A 16,632-nucleotide genomic window follows, 5' to 3' on the forward strand; every position below is an offset into this window, starting at 1 on the left:
CATGAATTAAAAAAAAAAAAAAAACTTTTCTCCTTTCTTTCCTTGATTTTTTATATTCTTATTTTCTCTCCTATAACTAACGGTAAAAAGTTATTTAATTACAATTGAGTTGCTAGTTTTGACTATTTAGGTATTAAAAACATTCTTTTTGGAAATTTTACAATTTTCACATCATTTTACTGTAATATTTTCTATTAGTTTGCCTTGTTCTGATCCATATTTTCCTTTGATTCATGTAGATTTGAGGTATTAGATACTTTGGTGTTTTCAAAATGAATATTTTGTTCATTTTAGTTGCAACTCTCTGCTTTGGAGTTTTGCCTCATTCGCTTTCGAGGTTTCCAAGTTCGACATTTTCGAGTAACAATGTTTCATCAGAAAGTGCACTTTCTCCTCCTGCACTTCCACTCCAACCTCCAATTCCTCAACCACTCCGAAAACTAAGTAAACTAAGTGAATTTGCATTACTCGGGATTGTACTAAGCGGCTGCATTCTCGGATTTGCAGTTTTTGCTCTTATGATGGTTTGTTGTTGCTCTAAGAAGAGTGTATTGCCAACAAAGTTACAGAAGGATGAGGTGGTTTTGAAGAGAGGATCATCAGAAAATAAAGATAAGAACAATAGACTTGTTTTCTTTGAAGGTTGTAATCTAGAATTCGACTTGGACGACTTGTTACGAGCCTCTGCTGAATTACTCGGAAAGGGAATTTTCGGAACAACTTACAAGGCCGCAATTGAGGATGAAACCACTATGGTCGTCAAGAGATTGGAGGAGGTACCTGTGGCTAGAAAAGATTTTGAGCAACAAATGAAACTTATTGGAAGTTTTAAGCATCCAAATGTTTCCGAACTGAGAGCATATTACTACTCGAAAGACGTGAAACTTACAGTGCGTGATTACTACGAGCAAGGGAGCATTTCCGCACTGTTACATGGTATGCCAAAGGCTTTCCTAATGTATGTTTTTTCCTTAAATTTGCACACAAAATCAATTTTACCTCTAACGTTGTTCTTGTTAGAGCATCTCAAATGCAAGCACTCTTTAAAGTTGCCAAAACTTAACGCATCAACATAAAATATATTATTTTACATTCTTTCTCATCCACATCACTTTTGACAACTTTTTTTAAAAATGCTCTAATGCTAAGCAACTCTAAAAGTTTTTATCAAAAAAAAAAAGCAACTCTAAAAGTTACTACCATGGTATTTTAATTATAAATATTGTCATAAAATTCCACTAATAGTAGCCAATAAATCATTTTTTTATATTAAAAAAGAAAAGAAAAAATAAGGGTGCCAAAGAGGTGCTAAAAATTGGCAACATTACCATAATCATTTTCGCAACATTTGTTACTCCAATGAAATGCACTCTTTCAAGGACCCTCGACCTCATCAATCACCCTTTTAAGCACCTTGCATTTGAGATACTCGTACATGGTATGTTTTTGTCAAAGATTCAATTTTAACCCTAACGTATGTCAAACAAGATCAATTTTACCCATACATAACAAAACTTTTAAACTGACTGATTTGTTAGTTATTTCACCGTCACATCGAATCTTTAAACAAGTTTGTCGATAAAATAAAGCAATTATGTGTATTTTGACATGTTGTTTATACCTATTTTAATAATATGTAAGTATTTCATGCATTTTTTGTGTGATTAATTTGTATATGACAGATTTAAATATTTTGACAGATTGTTATTTCAATGTTACCCCTAGCGTTGTCAAACAGGTTCAATTTTACCCCTGCACAATAAAACTTTTAAACTGACTGATTTGATAGTTATTCGACTATCACATCGGAATTCCAAACAAGTTTGTCGATAAAATAAAGCAGTTATGTGTATTTTGACGGGTTGTTTATACATGTTTTAATAATATATAAGCATTTTATGCAGTGTTTTTTGCGATTAATTTGTATCTGGTAGACTTAAACATTGTTATTTCAACATGTTGTTTGTAACTATATTAGTAAGAGAATCAATATTTTAAACCTAATTATGTTTGAAAGGTTTGATCTGATAATTAAATAGCTAGTTAAACAACAATAAAACAGTCTATTTAAATTTTATGTTTCGGTAGGGGAAACTTGATCTTGTTTGACAACTTTAGAGGTAAAATTAATCTTTTTTTTTTACAACAGTATGAGGTAAAATTGTACAATTTTATAGCACATCCCTAATGCTTATAAAAATGTTACTCACGAAAAACGAAATCGTGCAGGAAATCGAAGAGAGGGAAGGATTCCTTTGGACTGGGAGACAAGGGTGAAAATAGCAATAGGTGCAGCAAAGGGCATTGCTTATATCCACAAGCAAAATGGCAAAAAATTTGTACACGGAAACATAAAAGCCGCTAACATTTTCCTAAATTCTGAGGGGTTCGGTTGTTTATCTGATATCGGTTTAGCTGCGTTGATGAGCCCAATGCCGCATCAAGTGATGAAAGCTGCGGGACACCATGCCCCCGAAGTAACCGACTCAAGGAAAGCAACTCAGGCATCCGATGTATACAGTTTTGGGGTCTTGCTGCTCGAGCTTTTGACTGGGAAATCGGCTATGAATTCGACGGGGGGCGAAGAGGTTATTCACTTGGTAAGGTGGGTGGATTCTGTGGTGAAAGAGGAATGGACTGGTGATGTATTTGATGTTGAACTTCTAAGATACCCTGATATAGAGGGAGAAATGGTGGAGATGTTACAAATAGGTATGAACTGTGTAGTAAGAATGCCTGAGCAGAGACCAAAAATGTCCGATGTAGTGAAAATGCTTGAGGAAGTTCCGCGAGGGGATACTGAAAACGTATCATCCTACGAAACAACCCCGACGCCATCCGCTGCAGATATAGCCTCTTCTTCTGCTCCACCTCAACAGTGAGATTCATTCATTGGTTCAGAAGTTCCAGTTTAATCTTTTCATGATGATTATTTTTTTAATTCACATATTTTTTTAATTGAAATTAAATTTAGAACTGATTTTTAAGTCGATTGACAAATTATTGCTCTAAAATTAGCTTAGCTCCTTTACAACCTACTGAGATTAAGTCAAAAGACAGGTTGGGCAATTATGTAATGTATTATTTAACGAGATTAAGTCCAGAAGTTTTTTCTGCATAAGAATACTGCTTTGTTTTGAAGTTTTTCTGCATAAGAATGCAACCAACTTGTGTCAGTTTGTGTCTTGTTTTCGAGTTCTTATATTAAACATCTGGTTTTTCATGTTACTTGGGAGCACCTTCAATTCACATTTGGATACGTGTATTGGGACCTTTTATAATAATTGTGGGTCCATGTTACACGTGTCAAAATATGTATGGAAGATCCTCCGGTTGACATGGAGAACCGAGTGCTTCTAATAATTTCCGGTTGTTTTCACTTTCATCTGGAGAGTGAATGGTGTTGAAATAATAAACTTATAATTAATAGTCTTTAATTTGGTTCAATGTATTTATCAAGCGTTGTATTGTTTGACAAAGAGTCATCTGTATTTACAGAAAGTTATGGTGTTTATCAATAGTCATGTTTGTAATTTATAAATGCATATCAATACAAGCAGTAAGGCAAGAGAATTTTCTTCCCGTAATATAGAGGTAGAAATGGTGGAGATGTTACAAATTGGTATGAACTGTGTAGCAAGGATGCCTGAGCAGAGACCAAAAATGTCAGATGTAGTGAAAATGCTTGAGGAAGTTCCACGAGGGGATACTGAAAATGTATCATCCTACGAAACAACCCCGACGCCATCTGCTGCAGATATAGCCTCTTCTTCTGCTCCACCTCAACACTGAGATTCATTCATTGGTTCAGAAGTTCCAGTTTAATCTTTTCATGATGATTATTTTTTATTTGAAATTAAATTTAGAATTTATTTTTAAGAAATGTGACAAAATATTGTTTTAAAATTAGCTTAGCTCCCTCAAAACCTACTGAGATTAATTCAAAAAAACAGGTTGGACAATATGTAATGTATTATTTAGTTAGGCATGACCAGAGGCGGATCCATCCTAGGCCCCGGTTTCACCCTTCAATAATATTGGTTGGGTATCTGATAGCCCCTTAATTTTAGTTTATGTTGGCGTTTTTGTAGTATAATTTTAGTATTTTTAGATGGTTGAGTTGGTTAAAAGACATCTTTCATCATAAGAGTGTTGGAAAAAATAGAGTAAAATTGATATTTAGCAAGGACTTAATTTGTAATTTTGAAGGACTATTTTGAAATTGTTTGGAATATATTATTCCAATTGAAAACAACACTCAAACACTCAATTTATTAGAAATAAATACTTTCTCCCTTGCCATTACAATGATAATAGATAGACCCTCTAATTTATAGAGGTTTAGAGCAAAGAAAAAAAATACAAAAAAAAAAAAAAATACATACACACACAAAATTCAAACATACCCATACTTACCTTCTCTTATCTTATCTTAACTCTTACTCACCATACTTCACGTGATTGACTTGAAATTTCATTTTTTTTTTTATAAATTATTATTGTAACAAATTAAGTTTAATTTTTAACATACCTCCTTAAACTTAATTTTCCGTAACTCCCAATAGAGCTCTCAAATGAAACACATCATATTTTAACGGCTTTGTGCAGAAAGAAATTGGTAAAATATTGCCTTGTTTATTAGATAGTAATCAATGCTATTTATACACAGTTGAAGACTAAAATAACAAATTACAAATGAAAGCCTAAATACACGGGAATCAAGTGCAAGTGGGTGTAGGTGCGCTCACATTCAATAAATATCTTAACACCCCCCTCTCAAGATGGAGGCCGTGATGAAACGAGTCCCATCTTGGACAAAAAAATATTAAGAGGAGGAGCTGACAACGGTTTGGTGAAGATATCGGCTAGTTGAAGTTTGGTTGAAATATGCGGAGTGGATAAGAAACCCATGGTGATATGATCACGAACAATGTGACAATCAATGTCCAAATGTTTTGTTCGTTCGTGAAAAACAGGGTTAGAGGCAATGTGAATGGTGGCTTCACTATAGCAATAAAGAGTGATAGGAAGCGCAAGTGGAATTTGGAAAACCTGTAATAAGTAAGAAATCCATTTGATTTCACAACAAGTACTAGCCATACTTCGATATTCGGCTTCAGCAGAAGATCGACTGACAGTAGGTTGTTTCTTGGCTTTTCAGGAAATAAGCGAATTCCCTAAGAAGATGCAATATCCGCTAACAGAGCGTCTAGTCTCACGACATCGGCCCCAATCAGCATCGCAGTACCATGTTAGTTTTAAATTGTTTGTAGAGCTGTAAAATAAACCATAAGTTAGAGTATGTTTAAGATACTTTATAAGATGGAGGGCTGCATCCATATGGTGAGAGCACGGAGTGTGCATAAACTGACTTAGTTGTTGGACTGCAAATCCAATATCTGGACGGGTAAAATTAAGATAAAGAAGACGACCTATAAGCCGGCGATATTCGTCGGGTTTTGGATAAATAGATCCAACCAAAGGATCTAAAATAATATCAGGTCGCATGGGACAAAGAGTAGTCGAAGATTGTTCAAGACCAGCGTCTAGAATCAAATCAGAAATATATTTACGTTGTGACAAAAAAAATACCATCTGTAGTTCTTGATATTTCAATACCAAGAAAATATTTTGCTGAACCTAAATCTTTAATGGTAAAAAGAGTATGTAGATGTTGTTTAACATCATTAATAGCAATTTCAGAATTTCCCGTGATAAGGACATCATCAACGTAGACAATAAGAACAAGAAATATATCTGTGGTGGTATATGTGAAAAGACAATGATCTGAAGCTGCTTGAATGAAACCAAAAGCAAGTATTTGAGATGTAAATTCCTTGTTCCATTGTCGACCGGCTTGCTTAATGCCGTATAAGGATTTTTTGAGTTTGCATACTTGACCAGGAATAGCCTTAGTGTACCCTTGTGGTGGAGTTAAGTAAATGTCCTCATCAACAAACCCGTGAAGGTAAGCATTGTTAATATTTATTTGATGAATGGGCCAAGACTTAGCGACGGCAATAGTGAACATCAAACAAACTGTAACCACTTTAGCTACAGGAGAGAAACTCTCAACATAATCAATTCCATGAATTTGATTATAACCCCGAGCTACAAGCCGAGCCTTGTACCTGTGAACTGACCCATCGGGATTACGTTTGATACGGAAAACACATTTGGTAGAAATAGGTTTTTTTCCTTTTGGAAGGGAAACAATTTCCCATGTATCATTCGCCTCAAGGGCTTGTAACTCAGTGTCCATGGCTAGTTGCCATTGAGGTTCCTGACTAGCTTGTAAAAATGTATCGAGTTCCTTGGTTATGTCAAGTGTGGTGAGAAATGCATTATGCAATTTGTTAAAACTGGGTAATTGTGGAAGAGAAATGGGAGACGGGAAATACAAAGAAGGATTAAAAGAACTATGTGCTACAAAATCATGTAGCCATTGTGGTGGTTTAACATTTCTACCACTCCTAGTTTGACATATAGTCGGAACATGTGAAGTGACAATAGGTGGAACCAATGGTATAATAGGTGAGGGTGCAGATGATGAAACATCTGGTGAAGAAGATTTGCTAGGTAGAGATAATGTAGGAGAAGGTGGATTTGTTATATTTGGACATAAAGTAGTGGAAGGAGATGGTACAGCAATTGTACAACTAATATGTGGTTGATCATTTTGATTAGGTGGAGTAGTGGGCCCTGTAGATGCAATTGGGAAGCTTGGGGATGAGGTAGAGTCATGTGATATGGAAGGAGAGGGTGAATGGAAGGAAATATTGTTATCATTTTCATTTTGTGGGTTGATAGGAATAGGTATGGGTTGTGAGGAAGTAGTTAAAATATTTGGATTACGAGGAAATTGAGTATGAGAAGATGATATATGGTCAAACGGAAAAATATCCTCACAAAATATAACGTCACGTGTTATACAAATTTGACCACTTTATGTATCATACACTTTGTAGGCTTTGTGATCAGTGGCATATCCCACAAAAATACCATTAAGAGCACGGGGGTCTAACTTATCACGAGTAGGATGTAAGTTAGAAAAATAACATTTACATCCAAAAACCTTCAAAAATGTATAATCAGATATCTTAGAATATAATAATTGGTAAGGAGTTTTCCAATTTAAGATTTTGGTGGGTAGAATGTTAATTAAAAAGGTAGCTGTTAATAAGGCTTCTCCCCAAAAGGTTTTTGGTAATTTTGCTTGAAATAAGAGTGCTCTTGTAATCTCTAATAAATGTTTGTGTTTCCTCTCAACAATCCCATTTTGTTGAGGGGTATAAACACACGATTTTTGATGGAGAATTCCTTTAGATTGGAAAAATCCTTACAATTGTTATTTATAAACTCAGTACCGTGATCAGAACGTATGTTTTGAACTTTGGTTGAAAACTGAGTTTCAACCATATTTATGAAAAAATTTAAGGCATATAGTACTTGAGTTTTATATGATAACAAAATTGTCCATGTAGTACGTGTGTAATCGTCTACAATTGTAAGAAAGTATTTAGCACCGCTAAGGGAAGTAAGTTTATACGGTCCCCAAACATTGACATGTATTAATTGAAATTTATGTGTAGTAGTTATGCTTTTAGAAGTAAAAGGGAGTCTGTGTTGTTTGGCCATAGGACAAACATCACAAGTAATTTTATTAAATCTTCCATTTACAACAGGTATATGCTGCATTGCAGAAGCAGAAGCATGTCCAAGGTGGAGGTGCAATATAGGATCAACTACAGGATCGTTTACAAAATTACTGGATTGTAAAGAGGTTGTAAAATGTGCAAAAATATCAGTATCCCTACTACATTGAGCTAAGATATGTGGTATAGAGGAAGATGAGTTTAGTTCATAAAGTCCTTCATGATAAAATCCCACAGCAACAGGTTTATTAGAGGGACGGGCCTGCAGTAAACAGATATTATGAAGAAACCTAACAACAAATTGAGAATCATGGATCAATTTTCCAACAGATAGTAGATTATGTTGAAAAGTGGGAACATGAAGGACATTATGTATAAGCAAATTAGGTCCTAATAGAATAGAACCTATATGTTTAACCAATTTATTACTCCCATCAGGTAAGTGAACTTTATGATTAGGTGACACTGATTTATAAAATTGAAACAAATTAAGATCACCACACATATGTGATGTTGCACATGTGTCAATTATCCAAATATTGGAACGTATAGCATGTTTAGTATTTGTATTAAAACAATTATTTATTAACTGAGAGGAAGGAAGAGAGGTAATACCTGCATAACCAGAAAATCTAGAGAAAGAATGAGATTGATTTCCTTCATCAGCATACTCTGTTGATCCCTTTCCCTTCATAACTTTCTGAATCTCTTTCTGAACATACTCAGCAAATCCAGGAGGGAGATTAGTATGAGTTCCTTCATCAAAATTATCCATTGGAGTTTCAAATTGAGCAGAAACAGCATTTGCCTTAGCTTTGTTATGTTTAGATTTCTTCTTAAACTCCTGAAACCACTCAGGATAGCCGTGTAATTTAAAACAAGATTCATTCTCGTGTCCTGAGATATTACAATGAAAGCAAAAACGACCAGATTTGTTTCCAGAGTCACGTTTCTTCCCTCTATCACTATTATTTGGCTTAGGAGTAGAAATATGTGCTGCAATCTCAAGGCTAGAGGTTTCAGAATGAACTTCCCGCTGTTTTTCCACATTCTGAACCATGGAATAAGCCTTCTGAATATTTGGTAAAGGATCCATCAAAAGCATCTGGTGCTTGACATGAGCATATTCATCCTTTAACCCCATCAGAAACTGAACTAATTGATCAGCATTATGAGAATTATATGTTTTCTTTGCAACAAAACATGAACACATTTGTGAAGCCTCACAAGTGCATATAGCAGCAGGACACAAATATGCAAGCTCATCCTAGAGTCGTTTCAATTTTGTAAAATAAATTGCCACAGACAAGTTACCTTGTTTGAAATCACTTATCTCTCTTTTGAGTTGATATAGAAGTGGTCCGTTTGATGCACCGAATCTCTGCTCCAACTCTTTCCAAAGTTCTCTGGCTGAAGTTGTCACTACTAGAAAAATCGCGATTTCTGACGGAAATTCCGTCGGAAATTAATCTATTTTCGTCAGTAAACTGATTGAGTGACGGAATTTTTGACGGAATAGAAACGTCAGAAAAACAGTCGACGCAGATTTTGATCACGTTTTTGTGGACGGAATATCCTGACGAAATGCTGACGGAATTCCGTCAGAACGTCAGACGGAAACTTTGACAAAATTACCCGTCGTAGATCATTCCGTCACAAAACTGTTTCTTGATGGATATTCCGTCACTTAACTTTCCGTCAGAATACCTCTTCTAAGACGAAAAATTCCGTCTGAAATTGATAAGCACACCAACTTATCTTTCCGTCAGCATATTTTTACTGACGGAATTCCGTCAGAATTTATTTTTAAATTTTAAAAAAATTAATATTTATAAATATATATATTTTTAATAAATATATAACTTACTGATACAATATAAATTTTCACTATAATACCATAATAGTTCCAAAGAAAGAGTTGACAATAACTTCTAATGAACCTAAACAAATTGAGCAACAATTAAATAATAGCCATTTTCATATGAGTGGCTTCTCTTTTACTAATCTACACCAAAACGCACAACTAAATCATTTCAACTTTCATTTTTGGGCCTCTTCTTGGTTGGTGTTTTTGTTGATCTCTTTGTTTTCCGTTATATTTGGAACATCTTTCTGCAAGTGAACTTGAAATTAAAAAAAACCAATAAAAAAATTGGAATATCAGTAAAGCATTATTTTCAACTTTCTAAGTAGGTTAGGAAAACTAAATATAGCAAAAGCCTCAATACAATAAACTAAAAAATGGAATAGCACCTCTGATAACATGGGAATGAAAAGGGAAAAGAAGAATGGGAGCTAACCGGTTATAATAACAGTAAGATTGGAAGCATCAACGCCACGAGCAACATCTTCAGCAGTAGAAGCAGATCCAAACCCACTTGGACCAGCTCTTCCTGTTATCAATGAAAATATGCTCATTTTTTGTAATTTTGTAAAATATGTGAGAAAGTAAGTATATGTAAAAGAGAGAATGAAAAAACAGATGAACTGCAAAGGTTGCTGATACTTATTATATAGAGAAGGAAACAAATGCATGAAGTTTACAGGTATGTATTCAGTGCATGTGCTTCCAATTTTGTTTTTCAATATTCATCTTTATATCTGCTTTCCCACTTTTTTTTTTAATTTTTATATGATGGTTCATGTTAGCCGACCCCGAATCATTTCGGGACTAAGGCTTTGTTGTTGTTGTTGTTGTTTATATTTCTTACATTTTGTCTCAGTAGAGTCCAAATTAATACTCATCAACTTAGTACCTCAAATTAATAGACTTAATTAAAATTTTAATATCAACTTCCTAATTGGTTTGACCTTTTATTTTTATCAACTTAGTACCTCAAATCATAGCTTCTGCAGTAGGAAAATCAAAATCTCAAATTATTAGTCCATGCATTTCATTAAGAAGAATCGGAAGAAAATAAAATTACCTTAATGTCACGTACTAGAAGAGTTCAGGGACTAAATAAGTAATTAGCTTTATTAGTTAAGTTAGTTAATCTTTTTTATGTGTTTTTGGTTATTTCTGCATTGTTGGCACTATGTGGCCATTTTAATTCCCTAAAGCCTATCTTGGAGAATAGATTCTCTAGGTTGTTAGCTATTTTGTTTGGTAGTGAGTTTGTTAGTACAGCTGTACCTGCTGCTAACAGATATTTGTTTTTACTCACCTATTTAGAGGCTGAGTGTGGTACTGTTTCAGCATCAAGAATTTTAATGAAATATATTCCTTTCTTTCTCTATTTTCTCTCTTCTTCCTCCTAAATCTTTCTTCTGTCTCCCTAATTCTCTTCCTCAGAACCCTAGTTCTGACATTGGTATCAAAGATTCCATTCCCTTGGCCTATATTCTTGTATGGTAAATAATCGTTACAAGGAAACCCGAGCAGCTACTAGAGCTTACCAAGAAACGATGGCGACGCTTGAACAACAATTCCAAGCTCTCTCAGCTCAGATGGTGGAAAAGGCTGAGCAGACGGCGGAAAAACTACAATCTATGCAAGCTCAGCTGCTAGAGGTTCAATCAGCTCAACAACAACGTATGGACTCCATTTGTTTGGATCATGCCCAGTTTCGTAAGGATCAGTTCACTACCCAACAAACCCTGTTGGAGCTCAATAAGTCAGTAGCAGCCATTGCTAAGGTGATCCAAACAAACCTAGAAACATGCACAACCTTTCAAAGACCTGTAACTTCTCATCCTCTTGAAACCAGAAGCATCTTAGGCCATGGTCCCACAATGACTCAACCAGGAGAACCTAGTTCTAAGAGTCCCTATTCCAACAAAATGCTGCCGAAGTGTTATCTTCCTCATTTTGATGGATCTGATGTGGAAAGTTGGGTTAGTAAATGTCACAAGTACTTCCAACTATTTGAGGTAGCAGAAGGGAATAAAGTGGAGTTAGTAGGGTTGTATTTGCAAGGCAAGGCAGATAAGAGGTTTAAGAACTGGATCCAGGAGAATACAGCAGTCAACTGGCCCATGTTCATTGATGAAATCTCCAAACGTCTCCAGGACACAGAGGTGCAGGATGTGGTAGAAGAAATTACTAACTTAAGACAAACATCTACTGTCTTACAATATCAGGAGCAGTTTGAAGGCCTCAAGCTCAAGATGGAGAAGGTATTTCCTACTATCAACTCAGAATACTATGTTAGAAGCTTTATTTCTGGCTTAAAACCTGAGATACGATCTGCAGTAAGGTCTAACTATCCTTCTGAAATCTATACTGCCATTAAGTTAGCAAAACTGCATGAAACTAATGTTAAGGAGCTGATTGAAGCAGTTACACCCAAAACCAAGCCCTTGTACAATCCCAAACCCTGGAATCCTACCCCAATGACTACTATTATACCTCAAACCATTCCCAGTACCTCAACTGCCCTAATTCCAAAACCACCAGACCCTAAACCAAACACAAACCCCACCAATTTTAAAAGAACCCCTAGAGTCTGTTGGAAGTGTGTAGATAGGTTCTACCTAGGCCATTAATGCACAACCAAGAAGTTAAATGCTATGAACTTAGAAGGAGAGATAGAAGAAGAGGTTCCTATGGAAGAAATTGGGAATGAACCCTTGATTGAAGTAGCACATGAGTGTCAGGAGCCAATAAATCTCTCTATTAATGCCTTAGATGGAGGAATGGCTTTTGGAACCTTCAAATTAAGAGGCACCCTGCAGAAGAAGGGCATTATTATCTTGATTGATAGTGGAAGTACCCATAGCTTTGTTAACCACAAGCTAGCTCTAGAGGTTAAGTTACCCTTGATCAGGGTCAAACCAACTGCTGTATCAATTGCTGATGGTAGACAACTACTAGTGAAGTCCAAGTGTGAGGAATTAACCTGGTCCATGCACAATACTAGGTTTACATTTGCAGTAAGGACTCTAGATTTGGGAGAATTTGATCTTATTTTAGGCACTGATTGGATGCGGTACCATACCCCAGTCACTTTTGACTTCGAAGGTAACTAGGTACTAATTCACAAGGATCAACATCCCATGGAGCTTAAAGGCATCCAAGACACTGATGGACCTAAACTCATGTCTCTTAAATCCTTAAATCAGTTAATTTCAAAAGGATGGAATGGGGTCACCTCTAAGTTATCCCTACTGTCCTTATCTGAAGTGTCACAACCAACTGAAAGTTCAGTTGGGGACAAGAATGCATTCAAGAGGGGTGTATTGTCACGTACTAGAAGAGTTCAGGGACTAAATAAGTAATTAGCCTTATTAGTTAAGTTAGTTACTCTTTTTTATGTGTTTTTGGTTATTTCTACATTGTTGGCACTGTGTGGCCATTTTAATTCCCTAAAGCCTATCTTAGAGAATAGATTCTCTACGTTGTTAGCTATTTTGTTTGGTAGTGAGTTTGTTAATACAGCTGTACCTGTTGCTAACAGATATTTGTTTTTACTCACCTATTTAGAGGCCGAGTGTGGTACTGTTTCAGCATCAAGAATTTTAATGAAATATATTCCTTTCTTTCTCTATTTTCTCTCTTCTTCCTCCTAAATCTCTCTTCTGTCTCCCTAATTCTCTTCCTCAAAACCCTAGTTCTGACACTTAACCTCTTGGATCCATAGTTCTTTTATGGCTGGATCAGTGAGGATAGTCGAAACAAAAAATATGCCGTGAGAGGAGGACTATTATACATTGCCAATAGCGATTCAACAAACTCTGAAAAGGTATGAATGAATCCTTCACATTCTTCTTGTTGTTGCACTTGTAACCTTACAAACTCAGTAGTAGTATTGATTTCAGGAGGCGGAAAACGTTAAAAAGCCAAAAAGCCAAAGCCAAGAATCAGCAGGAGGTAGCAGTAGTGGGAGCAGCTCCTCCGCACGGGCTGAGAAAAGGCATCATTAACTTTTGCTCGCTACAAGGCCTGAGAGAACACAAAGTCTTATATTCATATAAAATTGTACACAACCAACTATAAAAAATTTGATATTGAACTAGTGATATAAAAAAAAAAAAAAGAATAGCAGTATTAAGTTATAGATATAACAGTTTCTTCTAATGGTTATTTAACAAATTACAAAGATAAACGCCTCTCCTTGTTATATTTCAAAATTTCACCCATTAAAAGAAACATGTAAACCTTTATAATAAACTAGTACCATGGAAGTGAAATGAGCATAGAAAGGAAGGATACCGCATCATTTCCACAAATGAAGTACAAAAAGTGCAAGACAGTTTAATTGACAATTTAAATACAAATGCAAACACATGTAAACAAATTGGGCAATGCTCTCCTTCCTACAAACGCTTCTGCTTCAATACTTACATGTTCATATCAAACTTCAATTGTTGGAAGTTCAATTCCCACCCTAAAAGCCCAAAAACTAGAGAATCAATCCAGGAAAAATTAAACGTGTGATGCATTTTCAATAGAGTTCTCACAAGTAGACATTGTTGACCTTTGTCTACACTAAAAATTGAAATAGAAGTGGCTGAAAATTAATCATAAAGGATACTAAAATTGCTGGCATCTTATCTTATGCAATCAACCAGGTAAGGACACATATAAATGAAGAAAGCAGTGAAAGTAAAAGTTCATAATAAATCACAGTAGACAAACATAAATAATAGGGTTTCTCTAGAAGAGCACAAGTCCTTATGGATGTCAATCAAAAATCAAAAGAACCTATCCTCAAAGCTATGCTCAATGTCAAACTGAAAAAATATTGACCTTGTAACAGAGTATCCTTCTAAGCCAATGTGCATTCACAGTAAACAGAGTATCCTTCCTAGCCAATGTGCATTCACAGTAAAACTAATTTAAACAGCCACTTTATCAACAAGTCAGATCTACCTACGCTACTTTTTCAAGTGAGTTTCAATCTTGTGTTGTCATATTTGATAACATTAACCCCTTATACCTGCAGTTGAAGCTTTGGACAAGTCACCAATTTCTGCAGTTGAAGCTTGGATAAGTCACCAATTTCTGCAGGAATTTTTCCTTGTATCTCGTTGAAACCAAGATAAAAAAACTTGGAGGTTGATGCAATGGGACAAGTTTGCTGGAATTTGACCTGCAATTGAATTATTTTTTAGTCTCAAAACTTGCAGCCTGGATAATGGACCGATTTCTTCAGGAATTTGGGTGTGCAGTGAGTTATAGGAGAGTGTAATCTCTCTGAGATAAAATTCACAATATTTACATAGTCACAATTCATCAATTCATCTCAGATAATAGTCGACAAAAGGAAGAAATAAAGTCAGAATGCACTAGTCTATCATTACAAAAAGTAAAAAATTGAAAAATGAGAAACAGAAATGTTACTGAGATTGAGAGAAACTCCATGGATCTTAATAAATGTGTATGTTGAAAACAATATAGAAACGAGTAAAAACAGTTGTTGTGTTTAAATAAAGAAATTGCAATGACATTTGAATATCGAAGCCGAAGAGAGAGAGAAAGAGAGATAACCAGTTGAAAGACGATCGAGTAGTGGCACGACTGCTATGACGAGGAGATCTGCAAATCGATCGGTCTCCTTTCAGTCTCTTCCCCATTTTCGCTCTCTAAGAGACATCATTACTCGTGTGTTGACTGGAAGAAGAAGAAGAGAAGGTTAGGGCATCTAGAAAGGATACATTTTCTCTCTCTGAAGACAAAAAGGAGGTTGTAAACTATTAACAAGATGGTTAATTTAGGGTTAGGTTTGAGGCGTTGTTTATCTACTAGGCTAGTATTACAAGCATAAGAACCACACAATGTTATTAACAACTTATATGGCGTGGTGGCTTGAGGCGGATTCCATATTCCCTTGAGGTTAAGGTTTCGATCCACAACAATCCCATTTTGCACTTTTTTTTCAAATTTTTTTTCCAACCTTTTTTCTTTACATTGAAAAATGTTAATTTTTCTTTATTTAATAATTTTCCTTAAATTAAAATCTTTTTTCCAAATTATTTTGTGTAATTTCGTATATTTTTATTATTATTTTTTTCACATTCCAACATATTTTGTGATTTGTTATCGATCCACAACAATCCCATTTTGCACTTTTTTTCAAATTTTTTTTCCAACCTTTTTTCTTTACATTGAAAAATGTTAATTTTTCTTTATTTAATAATTTTCCTTAAATTAAAATCTTTTTTCCAAATTATTTTGTGTAATTCGTATATTTTTATTATTATTTTTTTCACATTCCAACATATTTTGTGATTTGTTACTGATAAAATGACGCACATGTGAAGCGTGGATCACAAGATTCATGACCGAGCAGGCAGTTTGATAAACTATTTCTCAAATTGACCCAAATTATTAACGTTAGGGTAAAATTGGACCATTTTAGACGTTGGGAGTAAAATTGCTCTTGACCCAAAACATTAAGGGTATTTTTACATCTTAACCTTAAACTTTCATTTTCCCGGGATTTTTGAATGAAAGTGAATTTTCTTTCCTAAGTGAGAATTCAAATTTCACTTTTTTTCATTTTCCCAGGATTTTTGAATGAAAGTGAATTTCCCTTCTACTTAAACAAATTAAATTAAATCAGTATAGCTCAACATACCACTATGAAAATCTCAAAAAAGACAGTTTGATAAATTATTTCACAAATTGGCCCAAATTATTAACGTTAGGGTAAAATTGGACCATTTTAGACGTTAGGGGTAAAATTGCTCCTGATCCAAAACGTTAGGGGTATTTTAGCACCTTAACCCTAAATTAAACAAAAACAAATTAAATTAAATCAACATAGCTCAACATACCACTAATAGAAAATCTCAAAAAAAGATGAGACACATAATTTATAAGAAAAAGATGAAGGAATATGGGAATCGCAAATGCCTCGTGAGGGAATCCACCACAATTTCTAAAAATACCACCCACTCAAGAAGTTTCTATTTTCATTTTAAATAACTATTTAAAATAATCTAGATAAAAATTTTAAACATTACACAAATAAGAAATAGTATTTTAAAAATAAAATATTAACATCTCATTATTTTATTTATAATTGATATA

At 34.7% G+C, this 16,632-nt stretch overlaps 1 protein-coding gene and 1 long non-coding RNA gene across 3 annotated transcripts; one reads left to right on the top strand and one right to left on the bottom strand.

The window, feature by feature from the left end:
- Positions 1 to 272: 272 nt before the first annotated feature.
- Positions 273 to 2,882, top strand: LOC136203820 (probable inactive receptor kinase At4g23740). Its single transcript, XM_065995060.1, has 2 exons — positions 273 to 936; positions 2,230 to 2,882. The coding sequence occupies exons 1-2, from the start codon at positions 273 to 275 to the stop codon at positions 2,880 to 2,882; spliced, it is 1,317 nt and encodes a 438-aa protein (XP_065851132.1).
- A 6,734-nt stretch (positions 2,883 to 9,616) lies between these two features.
- LOC136203025 (uncharacterized) lies at positions 9,617 to 15,296 on the bottom strand. 2 transcript variants are annotated; one of them, XR_010674691.1, is made up of 5 exons: positions 15,088 to 15,296; positions 14,537 to 14,689; positions 13,073 to 13,539; positions 9,956 to 10,048; positions 9,617 to 9,778 (listed from the first exon to the last, which is right to left on the bottom strand). It is a non-coding gene; the product is annotated as an uncharacterized lncRNA (long non-coding RNA). The 2 variants fall into 2 exon arrangements; XR_010674692.1 differs by having other exon boundaries at positions 9,618 to 9,767.
- Between the last annotated feature and the right edge of the window lie 1,336 nt (positions 15,297 to 16,632).

This window comes from Euphorbia lathyris, chromosome 8, assembly GCF_963576675.1.
Source record: "Euphorbia lathyris chromosome 8, ddEupLath1.1, whole genome shotgun sequence".
NCBI classification, from domain to species: domain Eukaryota; kingdom Viridiplantae; phylum Streptophyta; class Magnoliopsida; order Malpighiales; family Euphorbiaceae; genus Euphorbia; species Euphorbia lathyris.

What these genes read in the sequence shown, in the direction of transcription:
- LOC136203820 (XM_065995060.1), top strand. Translation starts at nt 273, where the DNA reads ATGAATATTTTGTTCATTTTAGTTGCAACTCTCTGCTTTGGAGTTTTG. An exon ending in CATTTCCGCACTGTTACATG is followed by an intron (nt 937 to 2,229) that starts GTATGCCAAAGG and finishes GAAATCGTGCAG; the next exon opens with GAAATCGAAGAGAGGGAAGG.